Source organism: Anolis sagrei, chromosome 6 (assembly GCF_037176765.1).
Source record: "Anolis sagrei isolate rAnoSag1 chromosome 6, rAnoSag1.mat, whole genome shotgun sequence".
NCBI lineage: Eukaryota > Metazoa > Chordata > Lepidosauria > Squamata > Dactyloidae > Anolis > Anolis sagrei.
In genome coordinates this window covers 20737323-20764261 of record NC_090026.1, presented here as the reverse complement: position 1 = coordinate 20764261, position 26939 = coordinate 20737323, and the positions used below count along the sequence as shown (strand labels likewise).

The 26939-nt window shown below is 43.4% G+C and overlaps 1 protein-coding gene across 4 annotated transcripts in view; it reads left to right on the top strand.

Annotated features, from left to right (window-relative positions):
• Positions 1–26939, top strand: part of BRSK1 (BR serine/threonine kinase 1) — an 84573-nt gene that overhangs the window by 44225 nt on the left and 13409 nt on the right. For 2 of the 4 annotated variants that reach the window (XM_060780455.2, XM_060780454.2), the window contains exons 4-17: positions 337–477; positions 1550–1666; positions 5008–5041; positions 7031–7099; positions 9376–9522; positions 10907–10938; positions 13214–13378; positions 16638–16735; positions 18617–18767; positions 19434–19494; positions 21585–21792; positions 23673–23721; positions 25084–25207; positions 25416–25596. In XM_060780455.2, coding sequence (XP_060636438.1) covers positions 337–477; positions 1550–1666; positions 5008–5041; positions 7031–7099; positions 9376–9522; positions 10907–10938; positions 13214–13378; positions 16638–16735; positions 18617–18767; positions 19434–19494; positions 21585–21792; positions 23673–23721; positions 25084–25207; positions 25416–25596 — 1577 coding nt within the window. The remainder of the gene's footprint in view (positions 1–336; positions 478–1549; positions 1667–5007; positions 5042–7030; positions 7100–9375; positions 9523–10906; positions 10939–13213; positions 13379–16637; positions 16736–18616; positions 18768–19433; positions 19495–21584; positions 21793–23672; positions 23722–25083; positions 25208–25415; positions 25597–26939) is intronic. The other 2 variants (XM_060780457.2, XM_060780456.2) reach the window with 1 other exon arrangement.

Sequence of the window (26939 nt, the reverse complement as noted above, 5' to 3'; positions counted from 1 at the left end):
TCTCGTAGTCTTTTTTATTTAATTTGCCAGTTCCCACTTTTGCTTGGGTCCTATGCCCCTAACCTTAGTGCAAGTGGAAAGCTGGCTATATTGTCATGTTAAAAATAGTTCAATGTCTTCTGTATTTTGGACTAATATCTGTACTGCATCCTGCTCAAAAGCAACTTTTAAATATTTTGAATAGTGAATCTGTATTTAGTGCTCTGGTTTTCAATTACTTCTGCTTTGAATGCATTCAAAAAGTTGATTGTGATAGATTCTTAATACTTCCTCCCCCCCCCCCCCTACATTTTTTTCCTATTTCTTGGTCCCATCACCTGTGGACTTCTGCATTAGATACTTGGTTTTGGAACATGTCTCAGGAGGGGAGCTCTTTGACTACCTAGTGAAGAAGGGACGGCTCACGCCCAAAGAAGCCAGGAAGTTTTTCCGGCAAATTGTTTCAGCACTGGACTTCTGTCACAGCTATTCTATATGGTAAGTTGCCCAAGTTAGTGATGTTATGTGCCTTTAAATCAATTTTAACTTATAATTCAGCAGTTCCCAACCTGTTGTCCGTGGACCACCAGTGGTCCTCAAGAACCAAAAATATGGTCTGCGACCTCACCATTACTACACCATTGTCTCAAAACCACACAACAAGAAGAGTGACTGGTCTCACGAAACCCTCTTATAGTGCCAAGGCAATGGGATGGCAGGAAGGGAGAGGCTCACTACCCACAAATGATTAATACTACCACATTGGCTCTAGATTATTAAATATGGTTTTCTGTGGGTGAGCAGATGGTGACTACTGGATAGCATATGTTCTTTATCAGAAACTAGAGCTGATGTGATCTATCCAATTCAGTTTTTTGAATCAGCACCCCAAATAACCAAACTGAATTTAAAGTTGGCCAAAAACTGATTTGTAACCCTTTTGGTTATGGCGCTCCATGCAGTCATGCCGGCCACATGACCTTGGAGGTGTCTATGGACAATGCCGGCTCTTCGGCTTAGAAATGGAGATGAGCACCACACCCCAGAGTCGGACACGACTGGACTTAATGTCACGGGAAAACTTTTACCTTTACCTAACCCTTTTGGTACTAATGTTGGAGAGTGATCCCTCGTCAAAGTAGTCCCTGGTCAAAAAAGATTGGGAACCACTGTTATAATGACACCATCTTCCGAAGTGGTTTTGGTAGTTCCTTACTTTACAATATTGTTTGCAGTACCTGGCATTCATTGATTGTCTCCCATTCAAATACTACTAGGGCTGACTCTGCTTATCTCCCACAATGAGATAGGATCTGATGCCTTTTGGATATTTAGGCCATTTCCTTTACTAGGATATATGCGTTCACCTACTGACTGCAAAGCTGGAAAAGTATGTGCGTGTGTTTGAGACCCTGGAAAAGGTCTTTTTAAGGACTATAGGACTATAGCCATTGGCAAGAGCCACTCAGAAACTCCTGAATTCAAAGCAATATTTTCAAGTTTTGTTGTTTGTGTAAGCACTTCGTTTCCCATTGACTGTTCTCTCTACATTTTATGTGTATCTCTGCAGCCACCGAGACTTGAAACCAGAAAATTTATTGCTGGATGAGAAGAACAACATCCGGATTGCAGATTTCGGCATGGCCTCCCTGCAGGTCGGAGATAGCCTGCTGGAAACAAGTTGTGGGTGAGTCAACATCAGTGAAGGGCTGATGAGGAGGGTGATATGCCACACTGGAAAAAGAAGTGCTGACTGAAGCACATTGATCCTGGCACAGGCTGATCCACAGGACACTTCAGGAACAGCACTATTTGCTTTGGCATAAAATGAGAATATATGTTTGGAAACTAAGGGGAGAGATACAGTATGTACAGGAAGATACATGAACCAGTAATCGCTGCTACTCTGCTTATAATATAATATAATATATTGTATATAATATAATATTGATAATATTATAATGTAATACAATATAATACTACTAATAATATGATATTATAATTATATTTTTATATTACATGTAAAATTACTAATAATATTGCACAATGGTATAGTACAATATAGTAATATATAATACTAATATTGTTCTATGGTAATAATATAATATATTGTATTTACATATTATTTGTAAGCCGCTCTGAGTCCCCTTTGGGGTGAGAAGGGAGGCATATAAATGTTGAACGTACATAAATAAATAAATACTTCAACGATGGTAGTGAACACTGTAGTCCTTCATATCTGAGATCAGTGGAAACAGAATGTTAAAAAATTGATCTAGGAATACTATCTTGTTTACGTAAGCCCTGCTCAGAAATAGTTTTCAAAGACAAGGGACATTTCTGCCACAAGGTGAATCTACATTGCAGAATTAATGCAGTTTGATACCTTTTTAACTGCCACGGCTTAATGAGATTTTGGGAGTTGTAATTTTTCTTTAGTCTTCTCCGTCAAAGAGAGCTGGTGTCTCACCAAAAATCAAGTCCTAGGATTCCCTAGCATTGAACCATAGAAGTTAAAGTGATACCAAACTGCATTAATTCCATTGTGACATGACTGAAGAATGCTCTCTACTTGACAAAAGTATTGGGTGGGTTTTCAACCTGTATGTTCCATTTTAACAAAAACCATGTGCTGCTGCTGAGTGATTATTGTGAGTGTGTGCTCTATATTTGTATGTTTGGTTTATTTCTATGTATTACTTACAAATTGTTGTGTGCTGCTTCGCTCTGTTTAATGGAACATCACCACAAGTTCCACCACCAAGCCTTTAATAGAGAATGAAGCTTCAAAAACTAAGCTGGTGATCTTATTGTATTATTCAGCCCTCGGGAAGTGTGGGCCGTGGTTGGGGGATACTAGTGCGTTCATTCTGCATTAATAGTAGGGCTTATGTAAACAAGACAGTCCACATTCCTAGGTCAACTGTCACCAGGTGTTTCCACTGATTCCAAATATGAAGGACTACAGGGAGTTTTTGCACAATTAAAACTTGTGTGCCAGTTACGCCCGTACCTTGGAAAGCCAGACTTGGCCATGGTGGCCCACACTCTTGTTACATTAAGAATAGACTACTGCAACACGCTCTACTTGGGGTTTCCTTTGAACACTGTTTGGAAGCTTCAAGTGGTCCAATGGGCGGCAGTAAAACTGCTCACCGGAGCGGTGTACAGGGAGCACACAACTTCCCTGTTACATCAGCTCCACTGAATGGCAGTCTGCTATTGAGCACAATTCAAAGTGCTGGCTTTAGCCAATAAAGTTTATCTGTCCAAACATATTTCTCTGTATGAGCCAGCTAGGAGGTTAAGATCTTCTGGGAAGGCCGTGCTCTTGGTCCCACCTCCTTCACAGATGCGGTTGGTGGGTACAAGAGACAGGACATTCTCAGTGGTGGCCCCTCGGCTATGGAAATCCCTCCCGAGTGAAATCAGATCAGTGCCCTCCCTTCTGGCCTTGAGGAAAAAGCTAAAGACGTGGATGTGGGACCAAACTTTCTGTCAGTAAATAAGAGAATGCAGAGTAGTACAATAACAATTGAAATGGCCTCAGATTATGGCGTCGGACTACATTATTTTAAATAAGTGGTTTTAATGCTTAATATGTTTTTAGCAATGGTTTTAATGTATATGTCGTATTTTATTTGATGTATGTTCATGTTGGCATCGAATTGCTGCCTATATATGCAAGCTGCTCTGAGTACCCTAAGGCAGTGGTTCCCAACCTGTGGGTCCCCAGATGTTTTGGCCTTCAACTCCCAGAAATCCTAACAGCTTGTAAACTGGCTGGGATTTCTGGGAGTTGTTGGCTAAAACATCTGGGGACACACAGGTTGAGAACCTGCCCTAAGGGGTGAGAAGTGAGGGGTATAAGTATGGTAAATAAATAATAATAATAAATAATGTGGGGGGCTGGGAGGAATGGTAGTGGTGGTCCAGTGCATTGCTTCACAGATAGGCCCTTCCCCAGAGATAGTTATTATGCCCAGTGATTTGGCCATGCTCTCAGAGGCAGAGAAATGGCGGATTCTTCTCTATAAACCTTTCTTGGTTGGTCGGGCTTCAAATAACGTATTTATTTATTTACAGTTTTTATATTCTGCCCTTCTCACCCCGCGGGGTCTCAGGGCAGATTACAATGTACATATATATGGCAAACATTCAATGCCATAGACATGCAACATATAATAATAATAAATAATAAAAATAAAACTTTATTTGTACCCTTCTACCATCTCCCCAAGGGACTCGGTGTAGCTTACATGAGGCCAAGACACTCAGACAGACACTCAGAGGCTATTTAACATTCCAACTTTTCATGAGGGTATTTTGACCACCGGGGAGCTGTCGCTTCAACGTCCATTTGTGACACTGATGAAGTACTTCCTCATTCTTTGCATGCTTGCTGGAGATTTTTATGGCATCGTAAATTAGTTAAATTAGCCTCCCTGCATAGGCAGTACCTAAATTTCCTACTTGACAGATGCAACTGTCTTTCGGGCTGCAAAGGTTGACAGCAAGCTACACAAATTGGTCGGACACTCACTCCGACTCAGGCTGGCTTCAAACTCATGACCTTTCGGTCAGTAGTGATCTTAATGCAGCTGACTCCCAGCCAGCTGCGCCACAGTCCCGTGGGGGACTGGGAAGAATGGTGGTGGTGGTCCAGTGCATTGCTTCACATGTAGGCCCTTCCCCAGAGATCGTTATCATGTCCAGTGGTTTGGCCAGGCTCACAGAGGTAGGGAGGAATGGCAGATTCTTCTCTATTACCCTTTCTTGGTTGGCTGGTCTGCAAATAACATATTGGTTGAACATACCCTGCATACCCTCCAACGGTCCCAGTTTGGCAGGGACAGTCCCAATTCATCTCCAAACTTGATTGTGCTCTCATGTTGGGTGGTCATACGTCTCCTGGTTCTGTGAAATGTTGGAAGGTATGGCCCTAAGGATGCGCTTTCTCCTGCGTTTCATTCTTCCTCTGTCTCTCTGTCTTTCTCTTTCTCTTCTGCCCTCAATGCTGGGCTGCAGTTCTCCTCACTATGCATGTCCTGAGGTGATCAAGGTAAGGATTCCTCATTCATCCCTGTTGGTATCTCCTTCCCTTTCCCTGTTGTCCAAAGGAACCAACTATCAGTAGCTCTAATGGGGAAATGTAATACTTATTTGAGAAAGACAGTATTAAGTGAAATTGTTGGAATGGTTCAAATTAATCCAGGTTGAGTGAGTTATTATCCGTGTATCCCTAAATACAAAATTCTAAATAACAGTTAAAATATATAAATACAGGATTAAATCTACACACATAGCTGTGTATAATATGTACATATTCAGAAATGGCATCTAGAAAACAATACCCTAAGGTTTTATGCCATTTATTTGGGAACAAATTCCATTGAACTCAGCGAGAATCACTTCCGAATAGACACGTACAGGAAGATTGATTATTTTGTTAACATAATTAAAAGCTGCTGATTGAGTGCATGATTGACCCCGATTAATAGCTCAGCAGATTACAACAATAATGGCTTTAGTTCAAACTACGTTCCTTGCATTTTGATACCAGTATTAAAGGCTAATTTTCTGTTCCTTTCAGTATGTCTCTACAGCTACATTAGACAAGATCCAGCCCATTTTTTTTTTACTTCATTTACTTACAAAACATAGAGACATTGTGTGATCTTTTAAAAAGGAGTTACTTACTTCGTGTGAATAGTTCTTAGGGACGCTGCAAGGTGTGATACAGATATGCATAATTTAAAAACAAATGAATTAGATCCAGGTTTAGCCATTTAGCGTAGAGTCCAGTGTGGCCTTCCAAAAAGTTGCAGGATATAGACAAATTGAAATTGATGGAACCTAATTTAGTTTTGATTGCAACTATTGATTTTAGCAAGTCAACTTATCATAGGGTGGCACAGTAGGTTCAACTGCTGTGAGTTGATGAACTTGTTGACCAGAAAGTCAGTGGTTTGAATCCACGGGATGGGGTGAGCTCCCGCTGTTAGCCCCAGCTTATGCCCACCTCGCAGTTTGAAAACATGTGAATATGAGTAGATCAATAGGTACCACTTTGGCGGAAAGGTGACAGGACACATCACCTTGGAGGCGTCTACGGACAATGCCGGCTCTTCAGCTTAGGAATTGAGATGAGCACCATCCCCCAGAGTCAGACACGACTATACTTAATGTCAAGGGGAAACCTTTACTTTTTCTACTAAAGAGAGTAGGTTAGATCCAGGCTTAGAGTCCAGCATGGCCTAGAAGTTGTGTGATATAGACCAATTGAAAATGATGGGACCTAATTTAGTTGCAATTTGAGTCACTGATTTTAGCAGGTCTTCATCGATCATGATTAAAAACCAGGTCTAGAGTCCTTTCTTTCCTTTTACAACTGTTTTTCCTTCTTCTTTCATATGCCTGTTTCAGTAAATTTAATTGATTAATTGACAATTCAACTACGACACATTTCTTTTGCAAAATACTATAGCTATATGTAGATCCAAATGAGATGGGTTTGCCTCTCATCCCTAATACCTGTTATGCCAGGCAGGCAATCTGCTATCACCCAGCTGTTTTGGACTGCAACTCCTAGGAATGTCATATGACAAATGATCAGGTGTTATGAGTGCTGTGGTCCAAGAAACTCTGGAGGGTTCCAAAATACCTGCCCCTGCGTTTCTATAGATTAAATTTAACAATTTAATCAAGCTTCTCCTAACATGCCATCCAGATGTGTTAGGCTACAAGTACTTTCATCCTGTCAGTGATGGAAGTTGTACTTCAACACAGCTGGAGAGCCCCATCTTGGCACCAGGAAAGGAAGAAAAGGTCCACCCTCCTAATGCATAGTGATCTCCATGTTAGAGCCACTAAGGCCCCTTCTCCACTGCCATATAATCCAGATTATCAAAGCAGAAAATACACATTCCTGGCCTGAACTCTTATATATATATATTGTCTGTCATTCCCAACAATACTTTCCATTCCAACCCAACCTTATTCTGCCCTTGCCAATTATTAACCCTTAAATCTCCTGCTCTTTGCTACTTAGGGAGAAAAGTATGATGGACGTCGAGCTGACATGTGGAGTTGTGGAGTCATCCTCTTTGCCCTACTGGTGGTAAGACCCGTTCCCATTAATAGCCAAACTCTGTTCACCACTCTCTACTTATTTTGTCAAGGAGGTTCCAAGCCTCCATTCAATGCTTTCCAGTTCCCAAGGCAGCTATACTGGTTCCTGAGATAGGACATACAAATGCCCTTATTATTTCCACTGTCTGCTAAGACATACATATGGGTATGTCATTAATTAAGTCTCTGGAATTTATTTTGGACCATAAATCAGCTGCCTCTCTTCTGATAGGGATAGACCCCCCTGAAAAGGGGGAAAAACTATTACAGTGTTGCTGTGAGTTTTCCGGGCAGTATGGCCATGTTCCGGAAGCATTCTCTCCTGACATTTTGCCCATGTCTATGGCAGGCATCTTCAGAGGTTATGAGATATGGATACCTCACATCCTCTAAGGCTGCCTGCCATAGATCTGGGTGAAAGGTCAGGAGAAAATGCTTCTGGAACATGATCATACAGCCTGCAAAACTCACAGCAACCTAGTTACTCCGGCCATGAAAATCTTTGACAATACATTAAAACTATTGCAGTTGGCCACCCACATTTGTGGGTTTTACTTTTGTGGATTTGATTACTCGTGGATTTGATTAATATGTTCTCTCTAAGAACCTCTAGGTCCTTCGGTGTGGCTCTATGTTTAACTTCCACCATAAATTGTGCTGGGAGACCTAGAGATTCCTAGAGAGAACACTTCTCTTGGCATTTGTAGGTTCTCCAGTGTGATTTTATTATCAATTCTGCATATTGACAGTAGAATCGCAGTGGAGAACTTTGAAATTCCTAAAAGAAATAGGGGCTTTTTATTTGTAGTCTTTCCACTCTCTTGCTTTAGTTAGAATGTAGCAAATGGTGCTTCCAGAAAGGCCCTACATCCCACGATCTGATCCCAGGTTTTCTGCTTTACACTGGATTATATGAGTCCCCACTGCCAGATACTCTGGGATAAACAGAAAACCTGGGATGAGATCCTGGGATATAGGGCCTGTCTGGAAGGGCCCAAAGGTTGCAGTCAAAGATTTGGAGATAGACTTACTTAGGCGATCCCTTGTTGGCCGAGTAGGATAGTCTTCCAGGATCAGAATTCTTGTGAGTCTGTAGATGGCTGTGGAGCCCTATTCTTGATTTGCATCTTCTTCCGCAGTGAGGGCATTGGTTTCCAGGCGGAAGGTGGCCCAGTCGGGGTTGGCTTGATGCGCCTCTCTCTTTCACCCTCCATTCATGCCTCTTCAAATTCTGCAGCACTGCTGGTCACAGCTGACCTCCACCTGGAACGCCCAAGGGCCAGGGCTTCCCAGTTCTCAGTGTCTATGCCAGAGTTTTTAAGGTTGGCTTTGAGCCCATCTTTAAATCTCTTTTCCTGTCCACCAACATTCCGTTTTCCGTTCTTGAGTTCGGAGTAGAGCAACTGCTTTGGGAGACGGTGGTCGGGCATCCGGACAATGTGGCCGGTCCAGCGGAGTTGATGGCGGAGGACCATCACTTCAATGCTGGTGGTCTTTGCTTCTTCCAGCATGCTGACGTTTGTCTGCCTGCCTTCCCAAGAGATTTGCAGATTTTCCAGAGGCAGCGCTGATGGAATCGTTCCAGGAGTTGCATGTAACGTCTATAGACAGTCAACGTTTCGCAGGCATATAGCAGGGTTGGGAGGACAATAGCTTTATAAACAAGCACCTTGGTATCCCTACGTATGTCCTGGTCCTCAAACACTCTCTGTTTCATTCGGGAAAATGCTGCACTCGCAGAGTTCAGGTGGTGTTGTATTTCGGTGTCGATGTTGACTTTGGTGGAGGGGTGGCTGCCAAGATAGCGAAAATGGTCCACATTTTCTAATGTTACACCATTAAGCTGTATCTCTGGCATTGGAGAGGGGTTGGCTGGTGACTGCTGGAACAGCACTTTGTTTTTCTCAATGTTCAATGACAGGCCGAGCTTCCCGTATGCTTCAGGAAAGGTGTTTAGAGTGGCTTGTAGATCTTCCTCTGAATGCACACAGACGACGTTGTCATCAGCATATTGGAGTTCTATAACAAATGTTGTTGTAACCTTGGTTTTGGCTTTCAGTCTGCTGAGGTTAAACAGCTTGGAGATAGAAAACAGCTGAGGGATGAGGGGATAGACAATATTGTTAAAGGTGACCAGGGGAAGGTTTGTCCTCAGCTCAATATCAGGTACAAAATGTCAACAGTTGGAACTTTAGATTTGCATACCTAAATGTCTTTGAGTGGACTTTAATTTTTGCTGAGTTTCTCTCCTTTGTCATCTTGCAGGGGGCCCTACCCTTTGACGACGACAACCTACGGCAGCTATTGGAAAAAGTCAAACGTGGGATCTTTCACATGCCTCACTTCATCCCGCCTGATTGTCAGAACCTCCTGCGGGGCATGATCGAGGTGGAGCCTGAGAAGCGGCTCAGTGTGAGTTGTCCTGCCTTTGCAAACACTGGAACAAGTAATGTTCCCCAAAAGTCATCTCCTGTGGTTGGATTCTGCATACATTTTAGAGTCTTGATTTTTCATTATGGTAGAGGAGACTGGACAGTTCAAAGTCAGTGATGGCAAGCAGAAGGTCAGAGCAGAGCAGCATGGCTAGTGGTCTTCTTGGATGGATAACAGAAGCCAAAGACTTCAGTATTATTATTTATTTATTACAGTATTTATATTCCGCCCTTCTCACCCCACAGGGGACTCAGGGTGGATTACAATGCACATATACATGGCAAACATTCAATGCCAATTAGACATACAACATATATAGACAGACACAGAGGCAATTTAACTTTCCAGCTTCATGAGGGTATGCTTGATTCCAGCTCTATTCCAACCACTCGGGAAGCTGCTGCTTCACTGTCCATTTGTGACACCGAGTCCTTTGATGGAGTACTTCCTCATTCTTCTGCACACAGCTGGAAGGTTTTATGACATCATAAAATAGTTAAATTAGCCTCCCTGCATAAGGTAGTACCTAAATTTCCTACTTGACAGATTCAACTGTCTTTCCAGCTGCATAGGTCGACAGCAAGCTAGATGAATGGCCGGAAGCTCACTCCAACCCCGGCTGGCTTCGAAGTCAAGATCTCTCAGTCAGTAGTGATTTAATGCAGCTGGCTCCCACCTAGCTGTGCCACAGCCTTGTCCTAGCTTGTAGGAGACAAGCTAGCTCATAGGAGAGGAAAGAAGCCACGTTAGGGGCTTGTGTCCTTGAATGTGTCTGGGTGTATTGATGTTGCGGTGAGAGGGAAACAGAGCAAATGAATGGGAAAAGGGTGATGGACAGTATGGAAGGATGGTTGGATGTGTAGAAGAGAATGCATTGATGATGAATGGATGAAAGTGACAAGACAGAAGAAAGGGAGTGCCTACTCAAGTATTTTTTGATACATATATGTCCTATTGTCCTGGCCCCTTTTCTCTTAGAGAAAACAACCCAAAATTTGCCCATATCTGCTATAAATTGTATCAGTGACCACTCATTGCTTTAGGTGCGGATGACCACCAGGCAGCCACCTCGTATCCCTTCCATCACCCAGCTGTAGAGTGAGATAGACGGATTTTCAGGGAATTCCAGTTTGTACTTTCCTCCTCCTTGTCCCCTTTCCTTCTAGTGTAAAGAGCAAGTCTATTTTAATATATAAGTTGGCTGAAATAATTGAATATCTGAAGATAAGGGCAATTTTCTAGTAAAACACATTTTTGTTATTGCTGATTGTGATTATGATGGTGATGATATGGCTATTTTTCAGAAGTCTGGTGGAGACAAAAGAGTCTAATGTTGTTCTATTTTTCCTTGTGGTGACTTTAGCTGGAACAGATTCAGAAACATCCGTGGTTCTTGTGAGTATCTCCAGAATTTCTTGTTTTAATACTCACCTTCATTTCTTGTCTCAGTTCGACCAGACCATAGAAATGTTACTTTTCAGGTTGACAGTTGCTGGAAACCCACCAGAAGTCCTATAGATAGCATAGGGTTTTTTTTAAAGGCAAGGAATACTCTCAGGTGGTTTTGCCAGTTCCTTCTCTTGAAATATAGCCTACATCACCTGGTACTCATGAGTGAACTCCCATCCGAATATTAACCAAGGCTGACCAGGCTTAGCTTCCATGATCAGATAGGAACTAGTGCCTTTAGGTATTTAGGCAGAGAGGAAGACATACATATAGGCATCCTCTCAGTCATGAATGCGAAAACATCCAGCTTGTTGGGCCAGTTTCAGCTAGTGGGAATGTTCCTTCTTTTAAACAAGCCCCTTGAAATGCTGTTGCTTATCACTGATGAGAGATAAGGCTGTTTAATGAGAATCTGTTACACCTGAAGAGCTTGGAACACATAAAATGGTAGTGGTGGAGGATCAGAGTGATTAAAAAAGTAATCACTGAAACAGAAACAACTATGTAACCATATTGAGCTGAGTAAGAGGAGCACAAGATTCATTTAAGCAAGAAGAAAATCCTAGTGGGTCAGCCCTTCTGTGTGGAACACATCTCACCACGCTAAAACAGTGGATGTGGCTCTTAATGAGACATGCCGCATTATCACGGAGAGTCTGCACCCTACACCACTGGAGAAATTACACTGTTTAGCCGGTATTGCACCACCTAACATCCGCCAGGAAGTAGCAGCCAATAGTGAAAGGACCAAGGCAGTGACATCTCCCTCTCATCCCCTGTTTGGGTATCAGCCAGCACGTCAACGACTTAAATCAAGAAATAGTTTTCGAAGATCTACAGAGACACTTGCAGGAACACCTCAGCAAGCAAGAGTCCAAAAGTGGCAGGCTAAAACCCAGAACCTCAATCAATGGCTGATACCAAACGAGAGACTCCCCCCTGGGCACACAGAAAACTGGGAGGCTTGGAAGGTACTGAACAGACTGCGCTCTGGCACCACGAGATGCAGAGCCAACCTTCAGAAATGGGGCTACAAAGTGGAATCCACGAATGTGGAGAAGAGCAAACTACAGACCACCTGCGGCAATGCAACCTGAGCCCTGCTACATGCACAATGGAGGACCTTCTTATAGTAACACCAGAGGCACTCCAATTGGCCAGCTACTGGTCAAAGGACATTTAATCAATTACCAAGCTTGTAAACTTTGTGTTTTGTTTGTTTGTTTGTTTGTTTGTTTAAAAATGCAGTACAACTGTTTGGTTTGCTCCTGACACGATATATATAGCCCTTCTGTTGTATCTGCCCAAGAATTACATTAGGAGAATTTATCCATATCCTCCTCTAGATACCGCTTCCAGCTGAAATGAGATGGGGAGCAGTTGGAGGAAGGACTTTTCTCAATATTGTCACCCTCCACTAACCAAAAAATAATGTCTATTAATATGGAAACTGAAGGAGATGTAGTTTTCTAAGATTTTAATTGCTATGTAGGGGGTTCTGTGTGGGAGGTTTGGCCTGATTCTATCGTTGGTGGGGTTCAGAATGCTCTGTGATTATAGGGGAACTATAAATCCCAGCAACTACAACTCCAAAATATCAAGATTCTATTTTTCCTAAAATCCACAAGTGTTCACATTTGGGCATATTGAGTATTCTTCTAGAGTTTGGTCTGGATCCATCATTGTTTGAGTCCACAGTGATCTCTGGATGTAGGTGAACTATAACTCCAAAACCAAAGGACACTGCCCACCAAACCCTTCCAGTATTTTCTGTTGGTCATGGGAGAACTGTGTGCCAAGTTTGGTTCAATTCCATCGTTGGTGGGGTTCAGAATGCTCTTTGATTGTAGGTGAACTATAAATCCCAGCAACTACAACTCCCAAATGACAAAATCAATTTTTTGAGTGAAGGACATACATTGGGTTGTAAGGTGTCTTGTGTCCAAAGTTGGTGTCAATTCGTCCAGTGGTTTTTGAGTTCTGTTAATCCCAGAAACGAACATTACATTTTTATTTATATAGATGAATCAAGAGAACAATCCACAGTGTTGTGGGATTCAGCCCTTGCACCGTGACTAGATTTTATATTAGTTGCCTTACTCCCAATGTCATGCTATGCGCAAGGCGATGGATTTCCAAATAGCTTCACATTTCACTATCTAAGTATTGATATCAGTGCAGCTTCTTTGCTTTTACCAGCTGAATGAACTTTCTCTCATAGGGGAGGTAAGAATGAACCTGAGCCGGAGCAGCCCATTCCTCGGAAGGTGGCAATCCGGCGGATCCAGTCGGTCAGCGAACTCGATCCTGATGTGCTTGAGAGTATGCATTCGCTGGGCTGCTTCCGTGACAAGAACAAGCTGAAGCAAGAGCTGCAGAATGATGGGTAAGTACTTGGAAAAACAAATCACTGAGAAAGTCTCAGGTTTTCTAGCATCCCATAAAGTGAGAGATTGAAAATTGTTCATGAAATTGAGCATTTTAGAGTGATTTGCGGATAATGAGATCCAGACCAGGGGTAGCGAGACCCAGCACACTGATATCGAAACCCGACAAGCAGATAGTGAGACCTGGTGCTAGGCTGCTATGAGTCTGTGCTTGGTAAGACTTAAAGCTAAAACTCAATGTTCCCCAATCAAAGAAATCTCAACAGTTGAAGCAGAAGCCACCAAGGTATTTTATTCAATCCGTCCAGAAGGGATCCCAGCAGTGGTACGCTGCTCAAAGAAGCTGACATGCTTGGTACAGGCAAAACATTCATTTTTGTACTGTTCAGTCTTTTGTTTTTCCCACGAATGCCTCAGCTGAAGCCAGCTTTGTACTGATTGGCAGAGCTGGTCTCTGACATCACACCAGCTCAGAGGATTCCCTTTGTGAGGCGGGACTTCTGTATCCACCAGCCAATCTGAGAGCATTCCATGCTTCCAATGCAGATTTCTGCTCTCCAATGACTGACAGGGGGCAGGATGACCAGTCAGGCAAAGAGATGCATAATTCTATGAGTGGATTATGGTGTCCTAACTCCGGGATGAACAAAGAGGAGCCATTTAGTCCCATGGATTTTATTGTCTTGCTGGTTGTCTCTATGACTCGAACAACTCTGCACTAGTGTCCATTGCTTCTCACAGCAAAGTATTGTTGAAGATGTTGTGATCTGATAATCCATTCTTGGGAAAAGGGGGAATGGGATTGTGGAAAACCAGGACAGTACCTCCTGGCATACTGGAGGAGTCCTGGGTGATTAATGTCCTTTTGTGTCCATGTGGCTACACAACAGGCGGGTAGCCCGGCGTATGGATCCCATGTACAGTCAGTTTTATGGGAATCAATAGAGATTGATTGATTCCAGTGATGATGGGTGCTTGAGTCCATTGTTGATGTGATGCCCAGAAAAAACACTGGAGGGAATTCCCAGGGTCAAAGGGTGCCGGTGAAAAGTTACCAGAATTTTGTTTCAGTGGCTGCAGGTCTCCAAAAGTTTATAAAACATAAAAGATTATACATACTAAACACAAAGGGAGTCTGTGGATACCAGGGGCACTCACTCACAGGAAATGGGGTATCCATGGAAGCGAGGAGTGGCTCGAGGTTAGTAGGGGTGAAAGTTGATTATGTTCTGTGGAAAAGAGGGAAGGGAGCCCTGCTTTGAGGGCTGTGGGGGTATGAATGCCAGCTGCAAGAGGCAAAAGGAGAGAGAAAAGGACATGGAAGGCAAAAAGGATACAAAGAATCGAATATAAGGGCAACACACCTAAGTGTACATTTATTGAAGGGGTTACTTTGTAATAGAGGGGGAAGATAATAATAATAATAATAATAATAATAATAATAATAATAATAATAATATACTTTATTTATATTCCACCCTATCTCCCCAAGGGGACTCTGGGCGGATCACAGAACACATACACAGCAAACATTCAATGCTGTTGAAACAGTCAGGACAAACATACAGACAGAGGTTTGTTGGGTCGGCATCCAAATTCGGCTCCCTGGAGGTTGTGCTTGATTCTGGCCACAGGGGGGTGCTGTCACTCCATCCTCTATGACGAAGAACCATCACAGACTTCCTCCTTTTGGTCACTAGCATTTCTGGTATTTTTGGTATTTCCTTTTATGGTGCCGTAAAATACCTCCCCCGTTTTAAGTGGTACCTCATTTCTCTACTTACAGCTCTCAAGCTGTTTTCGAACTGCTTAGGTGGACAGTAAGCTGGGCTGACAGTTGGGTGCTCACCCAGACCCAAGCTTCGAAATGGCAACCTTTTGGTGGTTGGTAATATCTTACTGCTGCTGGTGATTTACCAGCTGTGCTAGAGCCCATATCCAGGACTATATCCAGGACACTTGGTAGCTGCTGCAGGGTTCCTCTGCTCCTCTGATCATCCGAAGGACCGATCAGCTGGACTCTGGGCTCTCACTCTCTGCGGGTCTCTCCACTACGGCTCCAGCAATGTTTTATTAATAATTTGACCCGGAGGGTCAAGTTCAAGTTTAATCACACCTAGAAAGAATCCTTTTATTTGCTGTGCCTTCATTTCCTTGGTAACTTTACTTGCCTCTTTTCTTTGGATGTCTAAACTCTGTTGCTCAGTGGCATTTTAAGTGATTGCAATGCTAGAAATTAAGGGACTGAATTTTAAATTTTTCATGGCATGTGGGGGGGGGGGCAACAAGTTTGATTGAGAGAAGCTCTGCCTTCATTTTATCAGACCTTCAAGGTCCAAGTATTCGTGGATGAGCTTCAAGACTAGCAGCTTTATTTAAGCATTTTTCATGCATCACAATCCACTTCCTGAATGACAAAGTGTCATAGCCTGTATTCCTTTTCATGCTGATTATATACTCACAACTATGAATACTGTGCATACATACTTGAGTCTTGAATATTGTACTCCTTCAATGCATCTAGAGAAGATTGTAATTCATAAAAGCTCAAACTAAAATAGAACTGGCTAACACATAATTTTTGTGTCTCAAACGTTAGAGTTGTTATGGGGTATGTTTCACTTGCTGATTCCAATAATGGCACCAGTTTTCTTTATTGGCTGTAGTTTTTGAGATACAGAACATATGCTATCTGCTAGTTTTCATCTGCTCGTCCATATAAAATCATGATAACCACAATTAAGAAAAGTGCAAGTGGGGTTTTCCTTATTCCTATTATTCTTGCTCTTTTGATATCGAAACAAACTTTAATGGCCATCTATTTGAAAGTTGTACAACTTTGAAGCCCTCCAGATGTGTGGGTTACAACTCCCATTATCCCCTACCAGGTCAGGGAAAACTGTTGTAAACATAGTGGTCTCAAAATTACAGTTCCCTGGGTTCTTTGGACATGTCTGTAGCACAGATGAAGAAAAAGGATAGAGATTGTGCTCTTGACACAAGTGAAGATGAAGGAAAGAAATCCAAAGAACCAGAGTTGCTTAAATACTTGGGAGGGGAAGCTAAGGAAAAACAATTTGCAGTTTAGGGAGGAGGCTTTAACAGCCTCGCTAAACTACAAACCCCAGAATTCTGCAGAAGGGAGAAACTGGATTTAAAGTGAATTCATTCTATGGGATGATGAAGTAGTCAAAATACACAAAATAATCTATGTCAGGAAAAATACATTCCTAATCTTGTCCTTTTTTCTCGCCCAAGGGAAAACCAGGAGAAAATGATCTACTACCTTCTGTTGGATCGCAAAGAGCGGTATCCTAGCTGTGAGGATGAGGACTTGCCTCCACGCAACGATGTTGGTAAGAGTCTTTGGAAATCCCATTTGCCATTACTCTGGAATCCCAGAAGATTTCAGGGATCTGGTTTGGTTAAGAAATCCATAAAACAGGTTTTTGGAATACTCGAACTCTTCTTTGTGAAGGAAAGATAATAAAGAGAGATAATAAACAACTTTTTACCCTGGTTGACAGGAGCTATATCCTGTATTTAAAATGCCTGGAGGAAGATAGAGAAGCATCCCTCCTTGTGGGTGTGGGAGAGCCTTTTAATACAAGAAGTTGTGCAGATAATATATGTTGGCCAAACATGAGAAGATGAGGTTTGGTAAGGAGCCTCAAGAATAAGCTTGGAAGGCCACAAGCAGCTGATGACACTATTGGCATTGCAGTGCTGAAAGGCAGTTGCGTTAGGAATTACCAGTGATAGACTGCGGTCCTTGGTAATAGTTATGATAACGTTGTCGTTCCTCTTTCCTCCCATTTCTGACCTTTGGCCTAATCAAAGCACTCTAACTGTCCCAATTCAGCAGGGACAGTCCAAATTAATCCACTGCCATCCTATTTTTAAAGCTGCTTTTCAAACGTCCCAGTTTCTGTCTTACCTCCTCCCTCCCTCTTTGTCCTTAGCTTCCTTCAACTGCTACAAACTGGGTTCAAAGTACAAAAATTGTTTGCTTTCATGAGAAAATGATGGAATTTTGCCCTTTCTTGGAGACTCGGGGAAAAGCATAATACTACAGCCTTTCCTGACTTGTGTGGTCTTCCTCATTAATAACTTTTTACCATCCTGGCCTCACCTGATGTTGCTTGGCCACATGTGCTCCAGTTTTCATCTGTGAGATGCTAGAGCAGTGGTTCTCACCCTGTGGGTCTCCAGATGTTTTGGCCTTCAACTCCCAGAAATCCTAACAGCTGGTAAACTGGCTGGGATTTCTGGGAGTTGTAGACCAAAACACCTGGAGACCCACAGGTTGAGAACCACTGTGCTAGAGGGTGTGATACATGGGCGCATGTGTGTGTAGGCGTGTGGAAAAGTTTCAATGAGAGATAGATACATATCATTAGAGTATTTGAATGCGTTGTTATTTTCCTTTGATTAAGTATTATCTTTGTATAATCAGCAACAGCTGTAGGTAGTTCCCAGCACTCCAAGGCTGGGAACTACCTCTGTACTTAACACGCACTCCAGTCCAAGGTAAAATAGCAAAGCAGTTTATTGAGGAATATATATGAAAAGCAATTAATCAAAATAGTATAAAAACCATAGTCCAAATATCAAGAATAATCCATGAACATCAAAAGTACAGGAGTAGCATCAAAAACCAGGAATACAAAAGCAGAATCAATCCAAAACATGAAATTCAGGAACGGTCCTCAAAACTAGGAATCATGAAACATGAACAAAATGAAACATGGAACATGGAACTAGAAATCCCTTGACTTGACCATAGATCTTTACTCAACTCTAACATTGCCTGGACTAACAAGCCAATTTGCTGGGCTAGCTAATATAGACAGAAAATCATGCCTTTCCCTTGGAAACTGATTAATACTTTCTTGCTAACAATCGTAACCTTTGGACTTTCTCACGTGAAACCCTATGTTGATGAAACATAAATCTTCTATCTAACTACTCATTAGTCTGTCCACCTGGACTTTCACTATTATCCTCTGAGCTCAGTTCTGATGGATTGTGATCTTCAGACAGAGACCACACATTTTCAGGGCCTAAAATCTCTAGCTGCTCCTGCTGACTTTCCTGCTGATTTGCAGACCCAGAATCCCTTGTGTCAACATACTGACTAACAGTCTCAGAATCCCTAGAGAGATCAGGTGCAGGCACAATCAACAGTTTACTCCAAAACTAATCACAATGGGGACCCCTTTTCTCATTTCTTTCAGACCCCCCACGGAAGCGAGTTGACTCGCCAATGCTGAACCGACATGGGAAGCGCCGACCTGAGCGGAAGTCCATGGAAGTTTTGAGTGTCACGGATGGTGGCTCCCCAGTCCCGGCCCGAAGGGCAATAGAGATGGCACAACATAGCCAGAGGTAAGTTCACCACTATATAGAACACATTTAGGAGGGGCCAGGTTCTTGTGGATGCTTTTCCATCTTAGTGCAGCTGGGAATTCCCAATATTTTAACATTCTGGTGCCATCAGATGGCTGTAATAGGAATAACATTTGTACAGTCTGTCCTCCTTATCTGTAGATTTGACTTTTGAGGGCTTGCTTATTTGCAGATTTGATCAAATGTTCTCTCTAGGAATCTTTAGGAAAGATAGATAGATAGACAGACAGGCAGACAGACAGAGAGATATAGTTGCCTGATTTGGGAGGACTCATTGTGTGTTTAATATCTTCCTGTCTCGCTTTCTGTTATGGGAATGGCATGTATGCTTGTATATTGCTTTATTTATGCAAACATACAGTTATGAGATATCTTTTGGTACAAATAGGCCCAAGGTAACTCACAAATAAAACAACGAAAGAAATAAAAATCATTCTGAAGCAATTAAATAATGTCCCAGACATCAGTATTTTAGATCCAGCACCAATTTAATCAGTTTTTATTTGGGCAGCCTCTGTTGCTTGTGCTGGAAACCATATATGATTGAGTGTGTTGAATGTGTTTTGAGAATCTCACCATCTGTACTTTCCATCCTAAGACTGTAATAATCCCCCACTATGTTTTTTTGTTTTGTATCACAAATAGGTCTCGGTCTGTGAGCGGTGCCTCTACTGGCTTATCGTCTAGTCCCCTCAGTAGCCCCAGGGTGAGTATCGGAGCATTGTGACGAATGGGGGGCGGGGGTGGCAGCCATAATTGGTAACGGACAGGCAAAGTAGATATGGGGCACAGGGAGGGAACTGGGTGGGCTTGGAAGGAGTTGGGGCTGGAAACATATCCATAGACCCAGCAGCCTCATTTGCATTCCATCTTGCACATAGTTCGAGTTTTGGGAGGGGAAAGGTGGAGGACCAGAGTAGACCACCACGATGTTTCCTGACAGAAGTGTCATGCCTCTTCACCACTGCATGAAAGGGAGACAGACAAGTGATGCAGGGCAGATCACTTTCCACACCTTCACCACCATTGTTGCATTTCCATATCAAGGAAAAGGGAGGCCTGTTGAATGTCCACGTGGCGTGGAGCATTCAAGAGAAAGCCAGCATGATGTCGGGATTTGAGTGTTGGACTCTGACTCAACAACTATGCAGCCCATTAAAGTAGTGTTGAAGGATTCCCTTCCTAGTACTTTATCCTGCTTTTTAAAAAGCTAAATACTTAAAGGTCTATTGAATTTCATACTGTACCTAAAGCAGGAACTTGAGTGGTCCTCTGCTTTTAAGTAGAGGCTGGATGGCCATCTGTCAGGAGTGCTTTGAATGCGATTTTCCTGCTTCCCGGCAGGGGGTTGGCCTGGATGGCCCACCAAGTCTCTGACAACTCTATGATTCTATGAAAACTTATAAAACTTGCAGTAATGATCAGGGTCTTTACTGACTCAAGGCAGTGGCAAAACAACAACAACAAACAAACAGAATATAAGCCGGTATAGCCATGTGTCAGTATGGTACCTCCATGTTGGCAATGGGAGTGAGGAGCAGAGAGGGGAAAGAAAGCTTTTGGGGAGAATTTGTACCAGGCAGTCCAACTGTTTAGGGTTGTTTTGCTATAATTGTGGAAGTTGTAGAGAGGGGGGCCGAAAACAGTTCATCTTGTCTCCTGTGCTTTAATATTAATATAATATAATATATTGTATATACATATAATATTTATAATATTATAATGTAATACAATATAATAATAATGCAATATTATAATTATATATTTTATATTACATGTAATATTACTAATAATATTACAATATAATAGTATGTACAATATAGTAATATATAATACTAATATTGTATTATGCTAATCATATAATATATTGTATGTATATATATCTTGCAAGCCGCTCTGAGTCCCCTTCGGGGTGAGAAGGGTGGCTTATAAATGTCATAAAATAAATAAATAATAAATAAATAATAAGAGCACATTCCCTACTGAAAAGACTTAGAAATGCCATCTCCAACTTAAGGGAGCACTTGATGCTGAATCATCACTTTTTGTGGAAAAGAGAGGTCCAAGTGACTGAGAGACATGTGAACCACACAGCCATATAACCCAAAATATCAAGGCAGAAAAATCCCACAATATCTGCTTTGAACTGGGATGTCTGAGTCCATATTGCCATGTATTCCAGTTCAAAGCAGATATTGTGGGATTTTCTGCCTTGATATTCTGGAAGCAAAAGATTTTGAGTTAAGTAGATTTGGGAAAGAGGTGTAAACAAGACACCAGACATGCACTACAAGGTCCCCTCTGTCCCTCATTGCTCTATATACAAGTGTCGATGCATCTTCACTTCCAACAGCCATTGGGCAATTTAGATGTTTGGGGCAAGTTTGCCATGGGGCAGGTTAATCCTTGTGAAGCAAATGAGGTCAGAGTCAGAGGAGGTCAAACTTGAGTTCTGGCTCCTCAGAAGGACTTTCTTTGGGGCCAGACTGTGGTACTGTCACTTGCCATTACTCACCCCCATCTCACGGCTCTCCCCTCCTCACCTTTTTCTCCCCCCACCCCACTTCTCCTCACACCCAGAGCCCCATCTTCAGCTTCTCTCTCCCTTCGCCTCCCCCTGCCCCTGCGAAGACTCAGACGCTTCCAGCCAAGGGCAGCCCAGCAGGGGATCGGGCCCTGCAGAGCCGATGCTCCGCTCCTTTCCCCCTGCCCCCCAACTCCCCGCCCCCCCACCCGCCCTCCTCTCCCCGTTGCTTTTTCCCCTCTACTAAACCCCCACCCAAATCTGTGCTGCAGGTCACCCCCCACCCCTCCCCTCGGGGAAGCCCCCTCCCCACTCCACTCGGCACCCCTGTGCACACGCCCAAAGAGAGCCCCAGCGGCACTCCCGGTGGGACGCCTCCAAGCAGTCCTGGCGTGGCTGGCGTGGCCTGGAAGACCCGCCTCAACTCCATCAAGAACAGCTTCCTTGGCTCCCCACGCTTTCACCGCCGGAAACTGCAAGGTGAGTGTGTCATACTGCTCTTTGTGTATGTCTGTGTCTATGAACCATCACAGAGGTTAAGATCTTCTGAGGAGGCCCTGCTCTCAGTTGCACCAGGCACGACTGGTGGGGATGAGAGACAAGGCCTTCCCAGTGGTGGCCCCTCAGTTATGGGACTCCCTCCCTAATAGGATTCGATCAGCCCCTTTCCACCTGTCATTTCGCAAACAAGTGAAAACTTGGCTTTGGGAGCAAACATTTGGCCCAGCATAATTATCTGTGGAATACAGTTAGAATTGATCCTGGATTGATAAATATGATTATCTGATTATCTGGCTTTGGATCTATGCACAATAGTCATCTAATGTTTATATATGTTGCTTTAATGTTGTTTTAAATTGTTGTTTAATTGCTTTTAATTGTTATTGTCATTTGGGCATGGAATAATGCCGCTTGCGTAAGCTGCCCTGAGTCCCTTTTGGGGTGAGAAGGGCAGGATATAAATGTTGTAAATAAATAAATATACGCGTGTAGGGTCAAGGACTGCACACACAAAGAGTGACAGTTTGATAGGTACTTTGAAAGAGACCATGCACAACTATAATCTTTCCACTGGAGTGAGCGGGAAGATGGCCTAACCATCTCTATAGCAGGACCTCTTCAACCTTTCCACTTGTGACCCCTTTTGGCCTGAGGAATTATGATGTGATCCTGGATTTAACAATCAAGCATTTACTGATAACCAATCAGCATTTGTTAAGCTTGCTAAACATACTGATTTTCCTTTTTATGACACACAGTTGAAGCATTGTAAACACAGCACAACAATGTCTGAAACAGCCACTTGGCAATGTTCAGAACCCATTTATTGTTGTCAGATTTTTCGGGACCTCAACTTTGAGCTAAGGGGACCCCATAAGGGGTCAGGACCCATATTTCAAGAAGCAGTGCTCTAGAGAGTTCTTGTGTAAGTAGAAGGTATGCAAAATAAGTGAATTTTGAACTGGAGCTGAGGCAATCGAGGGTCAAACCTGCATCTAACTTGTGTGCCATTGACTAGTGGTGAGGAAGGAAAGATAGAATGGGAAGGAAAACATGCAAGCAAAACATTCAAAATGGCAGAAGAGCGTGCATGGGAAGAGCGTTTTTGTAGTGTTTATGTAAAAAGTATACCAGCTGAATATATGAAAGTTTTGGTGCATGTGAAGTAGGAATCCTGGAAATTGCCTTATGCCAAATCAGGCTGATGGTCCACCCACTCATGCATTATCAGAAGGGATAAGGAACTGTAGACCGTGAGGCTGAATCTGAACCTCTTGGAGTACTCCAGATGTTACAATCAGTTGCCAATGACATTTAAGGCCCTTCCACACAGCCCTATATCCCAGAATATCAAGGCAGAAAATCCCACATTATCTGAGTGTGGACTCAGATAACCCAGTTCAAAGCAGATATTGTGGGATTTTCTGCCTTGATATTCTGGGATATAGGGCTGTATGGAAGGGCCCTGAGTGTTTCCTAGCTTTTGAATGGACTTTAAGCTACAAAATCCTTGTATTTTTGGTCCAATCTTTTTGCATTTGTCCTCACCTGTCACTAGAATGCAGTTCCCGAAAACCCTGAGCCGAAAGAGGTTTTCCTTCCCCTCCTTTAGTGTAGGACACTGACTGGCTGCAGCTCTCAGTGGTTTCGAAGAGAAGATTTCTTCAGCCTTTGCTAAAGATGCCTAAGAATCACTCTAGGATCTTTTTTTGCATGTAAAGTATGTGCCCTTCCCCAAGTGAAGGATGAAAGTTTCACACCCTGAATTTGTCCTTAGCATCTGATAACAGATATACACCCTTTGCTTTGAAAATGGATCGTGCTTATTTTTATGTGTTACTATTTTTCCACTCTTGCAGTTCCCACACCAGAGGAAATGTCCAGTCTTACTCCAGAATCATCCCCTGAGTGAGTATCAGAAGGGGGAGACAGCAGAAGGGAGGGGAAATACAGTCCTTTTCTCTTATCTCCAGGTTTTATTTTAATCAAGTGCCTTTTTGGATAATAATAATAATAATAATAATAATAATAATAATACTTTTCTTCCACAATCAAAATGTTTCTGTAGATATGGGTGGTCTTGTGTTTCTCCCTTCGCTCCAGTTAAAAACACTCATCGCATTCAAAATTGTTGTACTTTGTACTTTTTAGCACATATATCGGCAAATCTGGGCCTGTGGCCTGGATGTGGGCCCTTGGGCTCTTTCCTCAGAACCTCCTCTCTCACACCATCCTATCCTATCCTATCCTATCCTATCCTTCCTTCCTTCCTTCCTTTTCCCCTCCCTCTTTCTCCTTTTCTTCTTCCTTCACTTGCACTCTTTCGTCCTTCCTTCCCTCTCTCCCTCTTTCTCCTTCCTTCCTTCCTTTCTTCCTTCCTTCCTTCCTTCCCTCCTTCCCTTTTATCTTTCATTCCTCCCTTCCCTCCCTCCCTCTTTCTTCCTCCCTCCATTCCCTTCTGCCCTTTCGTCCTTCCTTCCTTTTCTCTTTCCTTCCTCCCTTCCATCCTTCTCTTCCTCCCTCCCTCCCTCCCTCCCTCCCTCCCTCCCTCCCTTCTCTTTCCTTCCTCCTTCCACCCTTTCATCCTTCCCTCCTTCCCTTCCCTTTGTCTTTCCTTCCTTTCTCTTTCCTTCCTCCTTACCTCCCTCTTTCTCCTTCCTTCCTTCCATCCTTCCCTTCCTCCCTTCCTCTCTTCTCTCTTTCCTTCCTCCTTCCCTCTTTCTGTCTTCCTCCTTCCTTCACTTCCACCCTTTCATCCTTCCTTCCCTCCTTCCCTCTCTCCCTCTTTCTCCTTCCTTCCTTCCTTCTACCCTTTCGTTCTTCCTTTTCTCTTTCCTTCCTCACTTCCATCCTTCTCTCCCTCCCTCTCTTCCCTCTTTCCTTCCTCCTTCCACCCTTTCATCCTTCCCTCCCTCCCCTTTGTCTTACCTTCCTTCTCTCTTTCCTTCCTCCTTCCCTCCCTCTCTTCCTTCCCTCCCTCTTTATCCTTCCTTCCATCCTTCCCTTCCCCCCTTTCATCCTTCCTTCCTTCTCCCACTGAGCAGCCAGTCCTCTTAGCAGGGAATGCTATCATGCGGCCCCTGAGTTAGAAAGTTTGTCCATGCCTTGTTGAGCACAATCAGAGCACAGAAGAGCACAGGAAAAGTTACTCTTTTGGAATACATACCTTCCCATTGGCCCTCAGTGTCCACAGTTGACCCAATATCCAATCCTTCCCACTGTTTATCGATAGGCGTTTGTAGCCTCCTTGCTCTGTTTTCCTCCTTTCAGGTTAGCCAAGAAATCCTGGTTTGGGAATTTTATCAACCTTGACAAAGAGGAACAAATTTTTGTGGTCATCAAAGACAAGCCCCTGAGCTCCATCAAGGCTGATATTGTACATGCCTTCCTCTCAGTAAGTGCTGTGGATCAGGGAGGGAGAGTGGGAGACATGCATGTTTTTGGGCAGGTTGAAGGGGTCAAGGACGAATGGTGTAGGGAAGGGTTGACGGATGATGCCTCCTGGGTGTTGGAGGTGATGGAATGAGCTGGACCACGGAAGAAGAGCCCAGCCGTCGAATGCGCTGTGAGTTGATGTCTCCTGCCTTCCCTCACCTCTGTAGATCCCCAGCCTGAGTCACAGTGTTGTATCCCAAACAAGCTTCCGGGCCGAATATAAGTCGTCAGGTGGCCCTTCCGTCTTCCAGAAACCTGTCAAGTTCCAAGTTGACATCAGCTACTCCGAGGGTGGGGAGGCGCACAAGGACAGCGGGATCTACTCTGTCACCTTCACCCTCATCTCAGGTGGGTGCCCTGGAATCCTCCGCTGATTGGCCTCCGGGGTTCATAAAATTTGCGGGACACCCTGTCCATTATCAGATTAGAAAGACCAAATTACCCACCAGACTTTTGGAAATGGCTGAATAGTCAGGGCAGATGTGGCGACGGCCACACGTGAAATAGTTACTAAAGCAAAGCAAGATTGGTAGTGCCCAGGATTTAAGTGACAGAAAGAAAAGACAACACTGTTAGCCATTTTGCTGACAGATGACTGAGCTATAGCTCTTTAGATTCTATGGGAAGAAGAAAAAGATTGTTTTCGAAGATCTTTCATTTTTTTGTGGGGAGGAAAATGATTGCTAAATCTGTTTTGAGCTTGCAGTGTAGATATGTCATGCTGGAGGAAAAGAGTCTAGTCTTTGCAGGGGGGGAAACCTACAAATTTTAGTTATATTAGAATAATCTCTATCAGAACATCAAAATAAGTTGTTGCCGAACGGCGGTTATATTTGGCCCTGTAACTTGCCTCTTTACCTGCATGATTTCCATATTTGAATCTGCCAACCCTCTGTGCAAGGTGAAGCCAACAACTGGTTCCTGATTCTGTGTTTGAAGGTCCTAAAAACTGACAAGAGGAGTAATGCATTCTGCTGGTGAAATATATTGGCATCGATAGTCCTGATGGTTATGCTTTGAGGGGAAGTCCTGCCTAGCAGGGATCTTCTCCATTGTGGTATCTAAAGTGGGGAATGGGTTTTCCCATTGAGATCAAGTGGGCTAACCATTTCTGCCACAGCATGAAGACCTATGTGTTTGGATTGTTTCCTAGTTGTTAACCTTACTAGCTTCCCCTGGCAATTTTAAGGAAACATTTTATTATGTTGTCGAAAGCTTTCATTACCAGAATCACTGGGTTGTTATAAGTTTTCCGAGCTGTATGGTCATGTTCCAGAAGCATTCTCTCCTGACATTTCGCCCACATCCTTCTCCTGATGTTTCACCCACATCCTTCCTTCTCTTTCTTTCCTTCCTTCCTTCCTTCCTTCCTTCCTTCCTTCCTTCCTTCCTTCCTTCCTTCCTCCCTCCCTCCCTCCCTCCCTTCCTTCCTTCCTTCCCTCTCCTTCCCTCCTTCCTTCCTTCCTTCCTTCCTTCCTCCCTCCCATCCTCCCTTCCTTTTCCTTCCTTCCTTTTTTCCTTCCTTCCTTCCTTCCTTCCTCCCTCCCTCCCTCCCTCCCTCCCTCCCTTCCTTCCTTCCTTCCTTCCCTCTCCTTCCTTCCTTCCTCCCTCCCTCCCTCCCTCCCTCCCTCCCGTCCTCCCTTCCTTCTCCTTCTTTCCTTCTTTCCTTCCTTCCTTCCTTCCTTCCTTCC